This window comes from Humulus lupulus, chromosome 1 (assembly GCF_963169125.1).
Source record: "Humulus lupulus chromosome 1, drHumLupu1.1, whole genome shotgun sequence".
NCBI lineage: Eukaryota > Viridiplantae > Streptophyta > Magnoliopsida > Rosales > Cannabaceae > Humulus > Humulus lupulus.
This window is the reverse complement of record NC_084793.1, coordinates 15,265,329-15,285,534: the sequence shown is the minus strand read 5'-3', so window position 1 is coordinate 15,285,534 and position 20,206 is coordinate 15,265,329. Positions and strand designations below refer to the sequence as shown.

Here is a 20,206-nt window from a genome sequence, read left to right as displayed (position 1 = left end):
CCAGTGAACTGACTTCCATGTCCAGTTTTTGGGCGGCCACAAATTGTTTACGGAAAGCTGACTACAATCCAGACCAAGACTAGATTGATCCCATTTTGAGCCTTTTCCACCACTCTTCAATGGGTCCGGCTAAAGTGATCGAAAAGCACAGGAATTTGCCGTTGTTGCAAACATGGACTACAGTCATCAAGCGATTGTAGTGGGACAAATGATCTTTGGGGTCAGTGTTTCCGGTAGAGGTGGGTATGTCCGAAATCTTGAACCCTTTGGGTAACACAACGTCTAGGATGTGCTTGGCGCACTGTTCCTTCTCTTCATCTTCAAAATCGGAACCTCTGCCTTCTTGTTTCTGGACCAAGCAGTTCGTGACCTTTTTGAGAGTTGCAAGCTATTCCATGAACTGTCTGACCATTCCATCATCAAGGGGAACTCTTTTGTTTCTCCTGTCGTTGAGATTGTTCCTCAAGTCGCCTCCTTAAGGGCGAATCTTTTCTTTTCGGGCCTCCTCCTTCCGAGCGTTGAAGTCGTCTCGCAAATCCACTTGGGATGTTGTCTCCCAAACTGACCGTTTCTGGCTCTTCTTTGCGTTTGCGCCCTCCGTGATCCTTGTTCACGGAGGCACTCGAATAAAAGCGTCTTCCCTGATCGTCTTGTCTGGGGATGTTCCGAGGCTTAGTAGCCAGTGGGTGTTTCCCCTGCGTATTGTTCGGATGATTCCGTCCTGGGACAGGATTCATCCTTTCTTTCCTAGGGAATTTCCTTGGGTTAGCCCCGGTTTTTAGAAAGGGAAAAGCATTCTTGTGGGCGTTTGCTTTTTCGATGGGATCAACCACTTTGACTTTTCCTTTTTCTTTTTCTTGAACTGGGTTTGATGGAATGGCTCCGGGATGCAGGGATTGTCCCAGAGGAGGAGTAGGGGTAGCGTTGTTGGGCACACCAGTCCTTGTAGGAGGGACAGTTTGTTGTATTCTCGGGGGAGGAACGACTGAGGGATTGGCTGTAAATCCCTGCACAACAATAAAAGCTTAAAGAGTCAAGAGGGACTCTTGCATCTGGCAGGTGGTCTCTTGTTGTTCAGCCATCCTGGCTTCTTGGTCCAGGACCTGTCGCCCTAGATGGACCACTTCTGGATCCTCTTGCTCAGGTTTCACATCTTTCTCGCCAGGATCAATGGGATTCTCGGCCTCGTGGTCTTCATACTCCCATCTATCTTCCTCATAATAGTCTTCATTGTACTCACCCATTCGCTGAAGTTCTGGGAGTCATAAGGTAGAGGCCCATGGTAAGGCACATCCTTTGGTTGATCTTGAGGAAATGGTTGGTTTTGCAATGGTTCTCCATTGTCTTGCTGCTGCTGGTGAGAGGGATCAAACCCGGTATGTCGGGTATTCACCATTTTCGCAGATGACGAAGATTGATTCAAGCTTTCTTCAGCTCTCAATGAAAGCACCAAAATGTTTATCGAGTCTTTTCGGAAACTATAAATATATTGAAAAGCAAGAGCTAGAAAGAAAGGCTAAGAAATAAATGAGATCACAATTTTTACGTGGTTGGGGCGTTAAAGAGCCTTAGTCCACAAGTCACTAGTATTAGGCTTTAGAGAGTTTTGACAATGGAGGTTTTCTACAAGTTCAACAGCGTTTTGCTTACAAGAGAAAATCTGAGATCCTCGCTATAGTGCATGACTGGCCCTATTTATAGACAATCATGTCACTTGGGCATGACTAATCTGGACCAAATAAGGATATAATTACAATTGCTCGCTAACGGAGCCATAATACAAGAAATGTAACATAATTAACGGTTGTTAATCTGGGCCCATTGGGCTAGCTTAGGCGTGGTGAAGCCTTACAACTGTCCTTTGTACGTTAGCACAGATTGATCCGTGTGGGCTACCAAGGAGATCCTGGGGACAGGATCTGTCAGAGTAGTGGCAGTATCGTTTCCTGGAACAGTGTACGTTCTGTGCATACCCCATTCTGTAGGTTAGTTGGAGAAACCAACTGCCAAACTTCTCGGAGACATGTCAGCTGCAGGGAAGACTAGGCTCATACTATCCGGACATCTGGTCTAGGTTCGTTTACCGATATCCAAGTTCGTTTACCTAAGTCCTGGTTCGTTTATCAGGACCCAGGTTCATTTACCAAGGCGGAAATCTTGATGGCGGAGTCTTCTCTTGGAACCCACTTGATTGGATCCGTCTCCTACACCTTAGTTCTGGCCCCCTTACTATGCTTGTGTTATTCGCCTGCCATTGAGCTTGGTATGATCTGGGCTGTCAGGGTTTCCTTACTCATTATTCACTGGGCCCAGATCGGGCCCGGGCTTCTTCTGTGGGCCATGGACCCGTTTGGCCATGCCACGTGTCATAGGTGGAAAATATGGATAAGACAAACAATAGTCTCCAACACATAATCCAAAATCATGTCACTATTAATGCATATATGAGAAATCTTAAATCATAATTCTATAGATCTTTTGTTAAATTAAAGAAGAAGATGAACACAAGAGCGGAAGCACTAACCTGAAGTCATTGTTGGATATGATACATAGAGAGTTGTGATCTTCGAAGAAAGCAGTTTTTCTCTGAGTATTTCGCTGTGATTGGGAAGGAGAGAATATGAGTCATACTGTTTTTTGGGGACCACAACCGTATATATTAACTGATAATAATATCAGTTTTAGATATTTATAATTTGGCCCCCCATCAAATTATAAATATGACTTATGGTTTCTACACATTTATTCCATGGCATATTAATACCCCATAATACTTATACCATAATTTTTCACTTTATTTTGTATCAAACTTTATAATAACATAATACATTAATACATATGTGTCCATTATTAAGATTTTAATCCAACATTATATTTTCATTCTTCCTATTCCCTTCCTTCCTCTTTAACCAGATATAGTCTTAATGAATATAAGACATATTCACCCTTCGTGTAGGAGAAAATAAATTGATGAGCATTTGTTTTAAAACTAGTAATGTTATTTAATGTAGACATTGGATAAGATTGGATGGTTATTTCATTGAGGATTGAGTTCATAATATAGTGGTTTAAAACAAATTTTTGTCAAAAAGAGAATAATATATTTATATATATCAAACATTATTATTTAAGTTCAAGGTACAGATAGAGAGGTTCAAAAATAATCAATAATTAATGGGAAGACAAGACAAGAGTAGAATGTAATAATCTCCTAAGAAAGAAAGAAAGAAAGAGCTATTTAATTTTGACTAGTCAACAACTTATACTCAAAAACAGCAGAAGAAAGAAACAAGACACTAAGAACAACTGCATAGGCAGCAGTCCAACCCTTTCCTTCACCACCCAAATGAATTCCATAGAAAACATTTGATATGGCAAAAATAATCAAAACCCTTCCAACGATGTAATGGTACCAATTCCAATATTTTCGAACCTTAGATGCTTTATCTGGCCGAGCCAAAATGGCCATCACCTGTCAAAACCAAACCATATTTATTTTAATATTAATAACATAAAATTCTAGTACTTAATTTTAAAAAAAAACTATAAATAAATTTACAATTACACTTAATGGGTTTTTTTGGGAATACCATTCAATGAGTTTTCATACAAATAAATAATTTATGAGCAAAAAATCCTATGTGGCACAAATAAAAATAATTCTCAATTATCTCATAGAATTTTTAAAAAAATTAAATATTTATTACAATTATGCTAACTACTTCTTTTTTATATATATAATTTAGGGTAGGGGAGGTGGGGAGAAGTATATTACCATTAACTTTAGGCTAGCCTATGGTCCCCTCAAATAAGTTACTTTACAAATAATTTTTTACCTTTTAAAAAAAAAAAGTAATTATCAGTTTCCAAATCATCTATTTTATATATTTTTTTTAATTTATTAATACTTATAACCAATTTAAAATTTTTGAGAATAGGAGCACTTGAGCCTAGCCAATTATATATAAAAAAAAGTATTGCTATAATAAATTGTTTTAATGTTATATGAAAATTATATTTATATCTTTAATTTAAAGATGACATGGACAAAATAATATTTTAATTTGATACAATAAAATAAAAATAATAATAATATGTACACTAAATTATATACAAAATCTAATATGTGACACTGTTTTTTAAAATAATAAATTTTATCTTAAATAAATATAATTAGTTAAAATAAATTGTCATAATTTTAGTGCAAATATTATTAGTTAAATAAAAAGGTATGAGATAGGATACATGGAGAGAGGGAGAAACCTGGAGGCAGCCTAGGACCAAAATGAAAATGCCAAGACCTTTGTGAGTGGAGACATCACTATCGAGACGACTTTCCAAGAGGAAACCACAAATGACACCAATAACTCCCAAAGTAAAAGCCGAAACTTGACAAGAGGCGTGGGCATAGAACCAAGCGGGATCCCATTTCCTACCATAGCGAGCAATCATGGATCCGATCACCATCAAGATTCCCCACCCAACCATGTTCACTATTCCATGGCTTCTTCTTAGCTTTAGATGTGGTGCCTTCTCTGAAGCTGTTTGACCTGTTTTCAACACCAATCATCATTCATTTTTCTTTTGAAAAACCACTAATAATTATAATTTGGACACACAAAAATTATTTATACTATTAACATATTTTCAAGGCAATTAAAAATATAATATTTATAGCATTTTGAGTCTTTTTGTATTTTAATACTAGTCTCATCAACAATTAACTTAAAAATTGTTGGGATTTTCGTTGTTGGTCTCTTATTGCGGACTAAGTTCGAGAAAGAGAAAAATCCAAACTATTAAACTGAGATACTATTTTTTTTTTACAAATTTATAATTATTTGAAACTAAAGATAAAAAACCGTCCAAGTTAAATTTTAGTATATGCTAAACCTCATAATGTTATTTCTTAATTGTCAAATGGCAATTTAATTAGTTTTAATATCTAATATGTACTGAGTATTAGTAATCATTAATGATAATTACTTAACTTCAATGAATAAAAATTTGAGGAAAAAAAAGATTAATTTTAATTATTACTTTTTAATATTTATTTCAAATAGTATTGTATTAAATGACAATATCAAAATGATGTGTCAAATATGATATATGCTTATTTATTTATTTTTATTATCAAATTCGACATTGAAATTGATAAGTTGGGCTTAACATAATTCTGTATGATATAGTCTGGTTTTGATTCAATAAAGTAAATGTGATAATTATAAGAGAAAATAGGATAATGTTTAGGATTAAGATTGACATTTAGTTTGTAAAAGAAAAATAAGAATGATAGACCTAAACAAATGTAACTTGTCGAGCAAATAATCAAATTTGTAGCATTCAATATTATGTAGGATTGACCAAGATTAGTAGATTTTAACCTACTCCATCCAACCCATTTGAGTAATAATAAAATATTACTCTTAGAATAATAATAAGTAACTTTCATCAATACTGACTAACTTTGATAAAGATCGATCCTAAATTAACGTTTTAAATAATTCCATTGTTCATTAAATATTCATTAATTTGATCATAAATATTAATAGTATCTAAATAAAAAAATCTTAATATATTAGAATCAAAACTATTTACAGAATCACAATTTTCAATTACTAAAGTATTAAGATATCATGTTAAGTTACATGAAAAGATACTTATATATAAATATTTTTTTTAAGATATGTGATGATTAAAAAAATTAGCAATAATCAAAATTGACTAGACTGAATCAAAAACCACAAGCCATGATCTCAAGTGGTGGGAGCAGGTAAACTCGAGCTATCATGAGCCACTTTTTTATTCTTTTAAAATTTATTTATTTTATTTTCCAATTAGAAGATGACATCTATTCAAGGTGGGCATAAAATAATCTTCCCTTGTTCATTGCAAGTTGAATATATATACACATATATATTTTTTAAATAAAAGACAAAAACCCTTTTCTTTATATTTTCTTAGATTTTAAAATGATTGTTGAAAACGACAATAAATATTCAAACGACAATCAAAACCCAGTTAAAAATATTCTCAATATGTATTGACACATTTTGTGTTTGTCTCAATATGATTCAGATTCACATTAAGACTAAAATTAAGAATATTTATTTTTAAGTTTTAGTTGTTATTTTTTTCATTATAAAATTCATGAAACGACGAGAAAAACTTGAAAACGACAAAATGAAGAGAGTCGAATATAGATAGTTCTTACCAGTGGAATAATTAATGGAGGTGGAGACCTTGTTCCGGTGCTCCGTCAAGCGGTAATTGGGTCCGACGGGAAGAAATCCGTTGGGTCCGACGGAGTAAATCAGGCGAGACGAAGGCTGACCCATATCCAATTGAAAAGCCAGATACAACCGCGACGATTCCAACACCACCGCCGATGAGCCCTCCACCACAGTCACGTTCCCTTGGTCTGGGACCACCAGAGCCGGCGAGGTTCCGCCCAGATAATACCGTTTTATCATCGCGGTTCCGGCCGAGTCAACCCACCCAACGATCGCGCTCGAACCCACCATTCTGCCGGTGGTCGAAAACCCCATGGCCACGAACGAGTTCGGATCCGGTGCCGAAAGAACGAAGCTCCATATGCTCCCATTCGCCGCGCTCCGCTCGTACTGCACAATTATACATACACACATTCCAATCAGTACAGATTATATGTATATATATATATATATGACAAAGTGGGGTGAAACTTACTCTTAAGACGAAACCTTCAGCATCCCAAACGGGGAGGCAGCTGAGGGAAGTTGCATCAAACGGTAAACGACTTTTGAGGTTGAGCTTGGAGTTGCAGGAGTCTTGGGAAAAAACGAGACCTGAGAAATGAAGGGCGAGGATGATGAAGATGAAGAAATTGGTATTTGGGGTTTTCATTTTTGGAAGATTTTCTCTGAAGATTATAGTTGAATTGAAACAGAACAGGGTTATCTGTTTCTTTAGATGATATGAAACAGAGAAAGTAGTAGTAGTAGTAGTAGTTGGTGATTATGGTATGGCCATCTAAACTTACCTGGAATTAGTTGACAATGTCAACTTAATTTTATAATTTTTTTTAAATAGATTAATAATTGAATGATTCTTCATATTAATTAAGTAATGATATGAATATTTTGGAATTGACGATAAGAAATGTTGCAATATGAGGAAATATTAGGTGAGAACATGTAGCTTTTACATAACGCATCCGGTTGTGACGTTTTAATACAGATGAATTCAAAATTCATACAGTGAAAAAGAAAAAAGAAAAAAGCTTAATTTAGCAATTAATTATATTTTCTTTCTATAATATAATGTGAATGTGTTATGTTCTACTTCTAATTCAATAATGATTTGCTATACTTTCTTTTATTCATGGGTCAAAATGTTGAATTTCAACATATGAAATTGGTTGGTAGATTTTCTCTACGTTACTTGTGTGTATTACTATATTTTAATAAGTATAATATAGTTAGAAATAGAATTTACAAAAAGAAAAAAAAAATTATGTCAATAATTATTGGCATAAACTAGTTTGCCTTTGTTCTGTATTCAACAACCATTGAGTAGGTTTTCAAACAAAGATTAGATTAGTGTTGAATGTTGTCCAATTTTTCTCTTTTTCAAAACACTATAAGCTAATATTCAATTCAAAACATTTCATATATAATTGTCCTTTTTCAGGATTAGTTTGTGAAAGCTATCATGATAAATATATCATATCATTACTTTGCATATAGATTATGTGGAAATAGATACACGGGACTAGTTTCTTAAATTTTGTCATATGTAGTGAAAGAAATCGAACATTAGCTAGTCAAAATGAATATAACGAATACCACAATATACATATGATGTTGGATTTTGTCCAATTTTTTATGTATATAAAAAAAAAATGCATCTAATATGTATTGCAAGCTTTGTTTTGTTCTATATAATTAGATTAAGATTCAATGTACTTCAAACTTGATTTGATGTCAATTTATAAAACAAAATACTATCACATGTATAATATTATAGAACAATTCTCTTATAAGAGCTTCACTTTAAGCCTTATCGGTAGAGCTCTCAGGGTTCTCCACCTGTTTAAAATTTTCAGCGCGATTTTGTTATGACCGTGTATATTGTAGCTATTTATAGCATCTTATTTATTTTCAGAAAATTCTAAATAGTTTACAGTACCGAAAACTAAGTTCAAACATGTTGTTGCACGCGTGACTAATTTTTTTTATACGCGTGGAAAGCAACATGTTTTAACCTAGTTTTCGGTACTATAAATTATTCGGAATTTTCTGAAAATTTGCAAGAGCTCTAAATTACAATATACACGATCATAAAAAAAAATCGTACCGAAAATTATTTACGGGTCGAGAACACTGAAGAACCCCACCGTTAGAGCTTAAAGTGAAACCCTATACGAGAATTGTCCTTATATTATATTACATATTCATATGTTGGATGGGAGATGAATGGAACTGGTGAAGAATTATTAATAATAGTACTAAAGCAGCCAATATGATGTAGTACTACTTGTACTACAGATCACAACTCAATAAAATTGTGTTCCAATCCAACAGCTCAAATTTAAGCAAATGCCAACGCAGCCCGCCCTGGTCTGGTCTGGTCTGGTCTACCGTTTATGAATTTTCATATTAGAATATACCAGACTTGCGTACGCCAACAGTTTAGTCTTTCTTTATGATTTTTTTTAGTATTTATAAGCTTTTGTAAACTTCTTCTGAGATCTGTAGTGGGAGATAGAGGATATAGAGATAGGACCAAGATTAGTTGAGATATGAGCCAAAATCACAGTTGTATCTATATCATATGCAAATATTTATATGAAACAATAACATCCCTTATTGATGAAACAGTGTATCTTTTAAGAAGGCAATTTTATTTTTGACTCTTCTCAACCGAATTTGTAGTGCAGAAGAAAATGCTAGAAGACAAAACAAGTGTGAAACCCACGTTAAGATTTAATATTGTAAGACTCAATGGTATTACTTACCATGTGGTGCCCACAATCACAAATACTTCATAAAAATGCTCTATTTCGTAAATAATTAATTTCTCAATGACTTGGGGGAATAGTATTTACATATTAATGTTAGATGCACTCAAAACTTGTACCATTTTCAATTGAGTTGTTGGAAACTATACTATATTATTGTAAAAATGATTCTGAGTTTTGAAATTGAGATCTTCCCATTTACATGCTTCCAAGTTCTTCAATAGCTTCAGGAACCCATGGAACAGCATTTTCAGCAGTGCCAACTCCTGAATTCACCAAATGAAATAGAAGGTAAACAAAGTAAAATAGGAACGGAGGACAATTTAAGATTACCCTTTTTTTAACTAATGAAATATAAATTTAACAAATTCATACATATCAAGATGATTCGCCGTTCATTTACGTAGGTATCTTGCTACTTTCACCTGTTTCCTTCTGTCACAAATTTTCATTCATTGAATGTTCCTTCGAAACAAAATTACCTACAAACATTTTCTATTACAGAAAAAATCTCTTATTGTGATCAAAGATAAATCCAAGTACCACTTGACATGGATATATCAAAGATAGTTTCTGTTTTGTTTGGTAAGAAGAATTATGCAAAAGCGTCAAAGGCACATAGATCTACACAGAGGTAGAGCACAGGGCCACAAACATAAAAACTTGCAGACATCTAGAAAAAGTTTTTTAGAAAAACTGCATCACATGCTTGTTAGACCCGACTACCTGCAATTCTGGAATTAATCCAATAAAACAGTACCCAAACAGAAAGAACAGAACAAATAATCCAAGAAGCTGAACAAATAATCAAGAAGCTGTGAAATGTATATTAATCAGCCAAATTGATACAGGTTCTACAGGGATTCGAGAGCCTGGGACTCTCCAGCAGTAATTAGCAAAAGCTAGTACATGCATAACATTCTCTTTCCTCCTCACTCAATATATTCAGCTACTCCTCATTATTATCTACAATTACTAAACAGCCCCTTCCTATAGACCGAACTACCCCTGGTGCGTGGACTTGGTTCTCCTAGCATAAGTGAACCGAATAGGAGGCCTAACATTACCCCCTCTATATCTTTAACCTTGTCCTCAGGTTAAAAGACGGAAATTGATGGCGAATGGTCTCAAACTTCTCCCAAGTGGCTTCAAACAGCGGTAAGTCTTTCCACTGAATTAACACTTCGGGCTGCTGGTTGGGGTCGTCCTTGGCACGACGGACATTGAGGAGCGCTTCAGGTTCAACAATCAGCTCCAAATCAGCAGTCAATGTTGGAGGAAAAGTGGGCGAAGAGTGTGACGCCCCGACAGCAGCGCGGAGCTGAGACACATGGAAAATAGGGTGGATGGCTGAAGTAGCGGGCAGGTCCAAGCGATACGCTACTGCCCCAATCTGAGACAGCACCTTAAAGGGACCATAAAAACGTGCAGCCAGTTTTTCATTCTTCCGAATGGCCAAGGACTTCTGTCAGTAGGGTCGAAGTTTCACAAACACCAAATCCCCCCTTGAAACTCCACATGTCGCCTAGACAAATCTGCCGCTGACTTCATCTTCTGTTGTGCCCGCAGTAAATGCATCTTTAAATCGTCTAAAAATGCATCCCGGTCCTCCAATAACTGCTCGACAGCCACCGTCGTTGTTTTGCCATTCTCATAGCGAATCAAAGTTGGAGGATCTCGACCATAAAGTACTTTAAAAGGGATGCACCCCAGAGCTGAGTGAAACGTCGTATTGTACCAATATTCAGCTCAAGACAGCCACTTCACCCACACCCTCGGCTTCTCTGATGCAAAACATCGTAGATATGTCTCAAGGGAGCGATTTACCACTTCAGTTTGGCCATCGGTCTGGGGGTGGTACACGGTACTCCGCTTCAGTTCGGTACCTTGTAAACGAAACAGTTCTGTCCAAAAATTGCTGAGAAAAATGCGGTCCCGGTCAGATACTATCGAGCGCAGTACTCCATGCAACTTGACCACAAAGTCAAGGAATTTCTCAGCCACGATCCGGGCATTGAAAGGATGCTTTAGGCCAATAAAATGGCTATATTTACTCAGTCGATCCACCACTACCAATATCGAATCTACCCCTTCCGACTTGGGCAGCCCCTCAATGAAATCCATGGACACATCTTCCCAAACCCGCTCGGGCAGCAGTAGTAGTTGTAATAATCGCGCAGGGGACATGGCCATGCTCTTGTTCCGCTGACATACCTCACACTGACGCACAAAATCCGTCACCGCCTTCTTCATACCTGGCCAATACACATCCCGTCGCAATCGCTGATAAGTACGCGACTCACCCAAGTGTCCTCCAATCGGTGAGCAATGATAGTCCCGCAAAAATTCTGGCAGCAAAGAAGAAGAGGCTGTCAAAACCAATCTGTCCTTATACAATAGTCGCCCACTCTCCCAAGCGAATCCCGGAACTGCTTTCCCTTGGGTAAGGTCAGCAATCACACTCCCAAACAGTTTGTCTTGCTGCACTTCCCGCGATACCACATCCCAATCCAACCAAGTAGTTGAGGACAAAACAACGCAATCCACCCGTGGCAGCCGTGAGAGTGCATCAGCCGCGCTATTACCCACCCCTGGCGAAACTGAACCTCAAAATCATAACCCAATATTTTTACCAACCACTTCTGATGTTCTTGCGACACTAAACGCTGCTCTAACAGAAACTTTAAGCTCTTCTGATCTGTGCGCATTGTAAATTTCCTACCCAACAAGTAAGGTCGCCACTTCAAAATGGCTAGTACAATTGCCATGAGCTCCTTCTCGTAAATTGACTTCAATTAGGCGCGCGGTTTAAGCGCTTGACTGAAATACGCAAGGGGCCGTCCCCCTTGCATGAGTACCGCCCCAATGCCATATCCCGAGGCATCTGTCTCCACCACAAAAGGCTTGGTAAAATCTGGAAGAGCCAGCACGGGCACGGATACTAGTGCTGTCTTGAGTGCTAAGAAGACTTCAGTGGCTGCCGTTGACCACCCAAATTGGTCCTTTTTCAGTTGGTCCGTGAGAGGCCGTGCTATGGTCCCATAACCTGCGACAAACTTCCGGTAATAACCGGTCAACCCCAAGAAACCCCGCAACTCTTTAAGCATTGTGGGCAGCGGCCATTCAACCATGGCTTGAACTTTTGTGGAGTCAACGGCGACCCCCTCAGCTGAAATGATATGACTCAAGTATTCCAATTGAGATTGGAAGAAACAACACTTCTTGAGATTAGCATATAGCTGATGCTGTTCTAACGTCTGGAAGACCAAATCCAAATGTTCCAAATGTGTGTCGTTGTCCGGGCTGTAAACAAGGATGTCGTCAAAGAAAACCAGCACAAATCGCCTCAAAAACGGCTTGAAAACCTCATTCATGAGGGACTGCAAAGTGGCGGGGGCATTCGTCAGCCCAAACGGCATGACAACAAACTCATAATGGCCCTCGTGGGTGCGGAAAGCCGTCTTGTGAATATCTTCCGGTCGCAGTCGTATTTGGTGGTAGCCCGAACGTAAGTCTAACTTGGAAAAAATCTTGGCTCCATGCAACTCATCCAAAAATTCGTCAATAACCGGAATAGGAAACTTGTCGGCGACTGTCTCTCGGTTAAGTGCTCGGTAATCAACACAGTATCGCCAGCTGCCATCCTTCTTCTCAACCAGTAAGATGGGGCTGGAATAAGGACTAGTACTGGGGCGGATTATCCCCGCGGCTAACATTTCGCCCACCAATTGTTCTACCTCGTCCTTCTAAATTTGGAGGTAACAGTAAGGCCGCACGCTGATCGGTAAGGTGCCTGGACGCAGGGAAATGGCATGGTCACGGCTCCGGTGTGGTGGTAGTGTCGACGACACATCAAAGACCGAACTGTACATCTGAAGTAATGTCTGGGCTTTACTCGACAGCTCCCCCACATTTGGCTCAACCGTGGACATCCCCAACTCTACCCAAACCCCCTGCCGTTCTTGTTGCAAAATCTTCCGCATGGCCTTCAAGGAAACTCTGGTCTTATGCAGGGAGGGGTCACCCCGCAACGTAAAAGCTTTGCCGCCAACGTTCAGCTTCATAATGTGGTCCTTCCAGTGATGGTACGTGCCCCCTAATGTCTCAAGCCACTGAATTCCCAGAATTACATCCATGCTGCCCAACGGTAGTGGTAGAAAATCAGCAACAATTTCCAACTCTTGCAAAGCCAACTGAACCGAGCGACACACCCCTTCCCCCTTGACCGCCTGCCCCGTCCCCATTTGGACCCCATACGCTTCAGTGCGAGATATGGGAAGTTGCAGCTTCGATGCTAACTCAGCGGTAAGGAAGTTGTGGGTCGCCCCACTATCAATAAGAACGACCACGTCCTGTCCACGGATACTGCCCAGTAGCTTCATCATCTTGGGCGAAGTCAAACCAACTACCGAGTTCAGTGACACCTCCACCAATTGAGCCTCCAACCCCGTTGACGGCGGCGTAGCAGCACCCATACCCAGCAGCTCCTCAAGCAGCTCGTCGACCTCCTCCACAGGAGCATCATCCTGTACCAAAACAATCTGCAACTCAGGGAACTTGCACTCATGCCCCCGACGCCATTTGCCTTCACATTTGAAACACACTCCACGTGTTTTCCGATCCTGAATCTCAGCTTCTGTTAGGCGACGATAGGCGGCCGCTGGTGTAGTCGCCTGCGACGATGTAGCCGCCGAAGAGGGAAAAGGACCTCTGGACGTATCGAGCTGCAAGGGACCCAATTGCCGAGTAGGGTTGGGTTGTGTTTTGGGCGGCCCAAGCCCAACCCGAGAAGCCCGAACCAAGGACTGATTAGCTTCTATCACCTCTGCCAATTCTATGAGTTGGGCCAAGCCCGCGGGCTTAAGGATTCGCAGTGGGCCCTGAATCTCCATCTTCAAGCCCTTGAGGAACGTGGACACCAGCATTGAATCCTCCATCGTCCCCAGCGTGGACACAATGGATTCGAATTGCCGTCTGTAATCCTGGACCGAGGACGTTTGCCGAAGGTTCAGCAAGCGGTCGTACAGGAAACCCTCCGTGACCGGCCTGAACCGTTTGACAATCAACGACTTCAGCTCCTCCCATGAAGCAATCGGCCTGCGAAGATTCTCCCAACGAAACCAATGGAGGGCCGCCCCCTCCAAACACATCACCGCAGCTTCCAATTGTTCAGCCTCCGATAACCGCTGCAACCCAAAGTACCTCTCCGCCCGATAGGTCCACTCATCGAGGTCAGCCCCCGAATACACAGGCAGCTCGATCTTCCGAGCTCGGAAATCCGAGCGATGGCCACCCTCGCCCCCACGAAAAGACAACCCACCCAAGGGAGGAGAGCCGGCCGAAGAGTGCTCACCTGCGCCGGAGGGACGGTCAGCACCAAAACGTCTCGCGGCCAACTCAGAGGCGATAAGAGTCTGGCCCTTAATCACCATCTCCAATTTCTCGGTAAGAACCGCCATATCATGCAACTGCGATGTCACCGTATCCTAAAGGGCGGACAACTGAGATTCAACCGAATCAAGTTGAGAATCCATCCTCGTGTTCGTCATTCACCCAGACGAGTGCTCTGATACTAATTTGTTAGACCCGACTACCTGCAATTCTGGAATTAATCCAATAAAACAGTACCCAAACAGAAAGAACAGAACAAATAATCCAAGAAGCTGAACAAATAATCAAGAAGCTGTGAAATGTATATTAATCAGCCAAATTGATACAGTTCCACAGGGATTCGAGAGCCTGGGACTCTCCAGCAGTAATTAGCAAAACCTAGTACATGCATAACATTCTCTTTCCTCCTCACTCAATATATTCAGCTACTCCTCATTATTATCTACAATTACTAAACAGCCCCTTCCTATAGACCGAACTACCCCTGGTGCGTGGACTTGGTTCTCCTAGCATAAGTGAACCGAATAGGAGGCCTAACAATGCTACGGGCACAAATTGATGGTATATAAACAAAAGCGATTTATGGATTTAACAAAGGGAGAAAAAGTTACAATATAACAGAGTCTACAATTAGGTAACTACAGCACAAAGGAACTTACTCAATGGCACGTATGATGGTAAGCTGACATAATCAGGACATGAACTTGAAGAAACTCTGTCATTTTGAGATGATTCAATCACACAGTCCCGAGGCTGCAATAAAAAAGAAGAAAAATATTTAGAATACAAAGGAAAAAACTTCTAGGGGAACAAAAATATATCATTTGACTGTTTACGAAACTGGATTAAGGGTTTTGTTGGATAATCCCAATTTAAATCATCCAAATCATCAACCACGTTACTAATATACATTGCACATATAAGTATGACTTTAAGTAATCCCATTATCTAATTTTGGAGTTTGAAATGCCTACGCTGGAACGAATTGAAAATCTTAGCAGTGAAGGAAAATAAAATAAATTTTCAAACCAACACAATGGGAAAATTTTCACCTTAAAATCCTTGTAAAAGCATAGACGGAGCTCCTCTACAGCTCCGTTGTCACAAACCAACCATGGGGTTGCATGGAAAGCATTCTGAATTGCAGAAATGATGCCCCCAAGTGGATATTTTTCAGTATTAGAAGCCACATATCCTTCTTCATTAAGGATTCTCTGGGAAAAATGTTGGGCAAATATAATTATAATTAAGCATGCATCAGTAACATGCATTGACAGAATATTATACAAGGAATGTAAACAACTAATAAGGATGATAAAACAATAGATTTTATAACCGAAAAACAGCTTTACAAGTCCATGTGTTTCCACAATACAGTCTGAAGCCATTCAACAATGCGTGTAGTCTATAGGCTTACTTATAAACACCCCATGACTCCCACACACACACTGAAAAAGAACAAAATTTTGCTATAGGGCTCCTTTTCAAATTAAACAGATTTCATAAAATGTTTTGACTTATCTCAGAACTCAGATCAATCCTTGTCTAATTTTTCCTGTGCTGAGTAACCAGTGAAGCAACTAAATCTCGTAATGTAGAGTAGTCAGCCTTAAGGATAAACTAGACAGCTTCTATCCATGAATCATCTACTTAAGAGCAAAGGGTTTAGAGTATATATATTTTTTTTTCTTTTTTTAATTTTTAAATTTTCAAGAGAGATTAGATGATTTGAAAACTTACTGTGACATTGTATTTGAAATAGAGATTAAGGGTCGTCAAAAAGTAACTGTATTCATCCCAAACAACTGGAGAGGAACAAGTCCCATGCTTCTCTGCAAGTAACAATACATGAGGAAAAGAGCAATATTATTGTATAATAAATAAAATCGCTCACACTCTTTATGATTCATAAAAAGAACTTTGTTGAAGAAAAGACACCACAGTGGTTTCAAAAAGGAAGATAATGCACTAATGTCATAACAAAACAAAGTGCTAATAAAACCAGAAACTAGTTGTCACTATCTTAAGGGGGCCTTGGAAAAATGGTCTCTTAATTGCACTTTGGCCTAGTTTTGATAATATTTTGCAAAATAGTTTTCGACACTCCAGACAACTAGTCGGGAATTTCAGACGGAATTTCAAACACTCAGTCGGAAATTTTAATCAGTCAGTCAGAAATTCTAGACACTTTGTTGAAAATTTTACACACATTGTATGGTATCCAGCCATTTTGCAAAGAATTATGAAAACCCGGCCCAAGTGCAAAATAAATAATAAAAAGGTCTATTTCCACCAATTACCTCCTATTCTTAATGATATTAAAAGTGCTTAAAGACCTCTTTGTAAACAATTCTTTCATGTTATTATCACTTCTCCCAAACTTTTATAAACTTTCATTCGTATGTCTTAAAACTGCTTTTAGAATCGCACAAGCCTTAATTGAAACATGTAAAATGCTAAAAAAATTGCCAAAATCAAGAGAAATGACAATATTAAAAAAATAAATACAAAATAACAAAGAAGATAAAGCAACTAAAGTATCCTAAGCAAGCCAAAGTACTGTAGGCAGCAGACAAAACTTGCACATATGTTACCTTATAACACTAAGATAAGAAAAAAATGAAGAGAATTACCCCACTGCCAATGTAATGCATCCAATTTAGCCATCATAGAAACAGAAGATGAACAAACTGTTAGTTATGTATAATAGTGATTAAGAACTTAGGCACAAAGTAACTTTACAATTAATGACCACCTCATGAGCCCAAAATGATCCTTCACCGCCATCACAGGTGGTATATGGAAAACAACCGTAAGTTGGCCAATACTTCTTTAAAGTATCAAGTAATGTTGAAACCTACAAAATGAATAAACAGGATTCAGTACGGTAATATAGATAGAGGCAGTACTTGGGTTACAATAAAATTTGTAACTGCTGAACTGAAGTAAAAGCCACAGGATGTATTTATAGCAGAGACCCTTTGGACAGGCATAACAAATAACGCGGGTAACTAAATATCAAACTCAGTCATTGAAGAAATATATGTGTGTGTGTGTGTATATATATCCTTGTGATCCTTTGAGTGCACTATTTTCTCATTCATCATAGCCCCAAAAAGAACAGTATATACTAACTATCAATAAAAGAACACAAACCTCTTTCTCATCAAAACTCTTCTGCGAGCAGCAGGCAGGCCAGGTTCCATCATTGTAGTTCGGCCACAACCCATCTGCCATGCAAGGACAAATGGCAAATTAGTCACCCTACCTAATTGGAAACTAGTTTTTTAAAGAGCCTTATTAAAAATTAATTGTTTAAGGTCAGATTATCATAATCACAACAGAAACATAGCTGGGCGGGGCATCTAGTAGTTCATGATTATAGTCATCAATTTCGATATTTTTCCCTAGTTAGTTGGAAGGAATAGTCACCAATTCAAAATCATACTGATTGATTACAAAATAATTTTTTTTTCCCACATTCTAAAATAAAGTATTTTCTTTATAAGCTGCTTGAATTAAAAAGAAAACAATTGAGCATATGTACATATATGCAGTCTAATAGGGTGGAGTAATATGAACATACATATATGGGCACTAATGTAAAGATGTATAAACATATACTTACGGATTGTAAACTCAGTTTGAGCATTTGAGCTGGGGAAAAAAATGCAAACGTTGAGTGGATTTCAAACAAAATAACTAATACAAATAGATGCCCCAAATTCCAGATTACCATGAAAACCACAACCGACAGAATCTAACCATTGATAAAAAAAATGATCCGTTCTTAAGATATTTGGGCAGTAATAATGGCCTCAAAGTAATCGATAAAGCAGATTTCTTGTAAGATACGAATTAATTCAATAATTTCGAGTCTTCGAAAAGGAGAGAGAGAAAAAGGGAAAGGATTAAGAAAGAACCCTCGGCAGCAAGCGTTGGAGGGACAGCAATGGCGGGACTGGCGACAGGAGGTGGCAGGCCATAGATGTGACAAGACGAAGTAACCGAAGTCAGTAGACTTTTCTTCTTCTGTTAATACTACTGGTGATAATGGAATATCATATCGGGATTTGGCCAGGGAAGCCATTGATACGATAATTAAACAGGTAAATTTGGCGAAAAGAAGAGCCATTGTTGTACTGAACTAAGTTCTCTGTTGCTTGAAAATGGTATTATTATTCCTCCTTAAGAGGCAACGCATAAAGTGCATATAAAATGGTTCTCTCTATTTTAGAGTTTCTCTCATTTTCATCTCTACTTTAGAGAAAGGATAAAGCTGCTTCAAACATTTTTTTTCATTATGTTATTCTTTTTTTCTTTCTTTCTACCACTAATTAATTATTATTTTATTTTTTATTTTAATTAATAAAAATTATTTAAAGATATAATATTTAAATGAGGTAAAAAAAAATATAAATAAGTTATTGTATGGTGTATATTTTCTTAGTTTGGTCATATATTTTGAAATAAAGAATATAGGAGTTAATTGAAGTGCTTTATTTTGTGGAATTTTTTCATAAATATGGCTACTTAGCTATTAATATGCAAAAATATGGTAATTAAACTTTTCTTAGTTTGTATGGACAAATTTAATATTAAAAAATCAGATTATGAGAAAAAATATGGTATAAAATGATTTTTTACAAAAATATGGCATAATAATGATTTTTTTACAAAAGTATGGGAAAAATATCTCATAGAAAAGAATACAAGTTTTAAAAAACCATAAAATAATACTTGTAAAAAAATCTATATTTTTGAAAACTTTATTAAAAGACCCATATAAAATATAATTTTCACTTATTCTGTGGCGGCTGATCTCACCAACCGCTACCATTCCAAAGCCCTCAATTATAGAGCTTAATCTATATTTTTTAGAGTATAATCATAGACACCAACTTTGTTAATCAATCTCAATCTCAATTTAATTATTTTGTAATTTTTAATTTTTAGTCTCATATTATAATAATAATAGATTATTTTAATAAATTTCTTTTATAAATTTATATTTTTTTTATTACATAATTGTTATCCCCATTTCCTGGCGTGGGCCCGGGACGATGGTCCAGGCCCATGGTCTGGGGCGTTCTGATATGGGCCCGGCCCAAGCCCGCTTGGTATAGGGAGTAAGCGTGATTCTGGACCCGGATGGCGTCCGAGATGGTGATCCAGGACTGACGTCCAGGAGACGTATGGACAGTTGGGATTACAGTTGAAGCATACGTAAATCGATCCCGGAGCCTAGTAAACGGTCCGGGCCTATGGTAAACAAAGAGGGACAGAGGTAAACGAACCCGGATCAGGTCCTCCCGGTTTGGTAAGGAAAAGCATCCGTGACCCTGAAGCCGCCCCACAACGCGTGGGGGTTGTCCCCACTTTTCACCTGCTGAAAAGGCCACCTCGGGATTGCACGTCGCTGTTTCAAACCTGCGCTGCCAAGTACACTGACTGGTTTTGTCCCCTGAATCTGCCTCGTAACTCGGAGTGCCCTGACCCAAAAGCATCGTTTTGTCGGGCGAAGTATAGTTCTTGGGCCGCTCCCTTTGGGCCTTAATTATTCTGGGGCTTGTGTATTTTTATCTTTTGTATTGGGCCTCCGCCAGAGAAGCCAAGAGTATCCACATCTTTGATGGGCCCGGGTCATACCCGGCCCAGGTTCAGTGTTCCTATGAGCCTATAAATACAGGCGATAGAACACTGGAAAAAGGATCTCTCTTCGACTTGTATACAGTTACTCTGTCAAAACATAGGGAGAAACTCCATTGTAAAAGACTTTCTAAGCTCTAATACAACTGACTCGTGGACTAAGGC

General features: G+C 38.3%; 2 protein-coding genes across 2 annotated transcripts; both read right to left on the bottom strand.

The window, feature by feature from the left end:
- Positions 1–3,078: 3,078 nt before the first annotated feature.
- LOC133786429 (cytochrome b561 and DOMON domain-containing protein At3g07570) lies at positions 3,079–6,981 on the bottom strand. Its single transcript, XM_062225478.1, has 4 exons — positions 6,709–6,981; positions 6,215–6,623; positions 4,264–4,550; positions 3,079–3,472 (listed from the first exon to the last, which is right to left on the bottom strand). The coding sequence occupies exons 1-4, from the start codon at positions 6,883–6,885 to the stop codon at positions 3,239–3,241; spliced, it is 1,107 nt and encodes a 368-aa protein (XP_062081462.1). The 5' UTR covers positions 6,886–6,981; the 3' UTR covers positions 3,079–3,238.
- A 1,963-nt stretch (positions 6,982–8,944) lies between these two features.
- LOC133786413 (ribonuclease 2-like) lies at positions 8,945–18,639 on the bottom strand. Its single transcript, XM_062225477.1, has 9 exons — positions 18,316–18,639; positions 18,021–18,049; positions 17,549–17,622; positions 17,148–17,249; positions 17,026–17,029; positions 16,133–16,224; positions 15,445–15,606; positions 15,052–15,145; positions 8,945–9,267 (listed from the first exon to the last, which is right to left on the bottom strand). The coding sequence occupies exons 1-9, from the start codon at positions 18,525–18,527 to the stop codon at positions 9,200–9,202; spliced, it is 837 nt and encodes a 278-aa protein (XP_062081461.1). The 5' UTR covers positions 18,528–18,639; the 3' UTR covers positions 8,945–9,199.
- Positions 18,640–20,206: the final 1,567 nt, after the last annotated feature.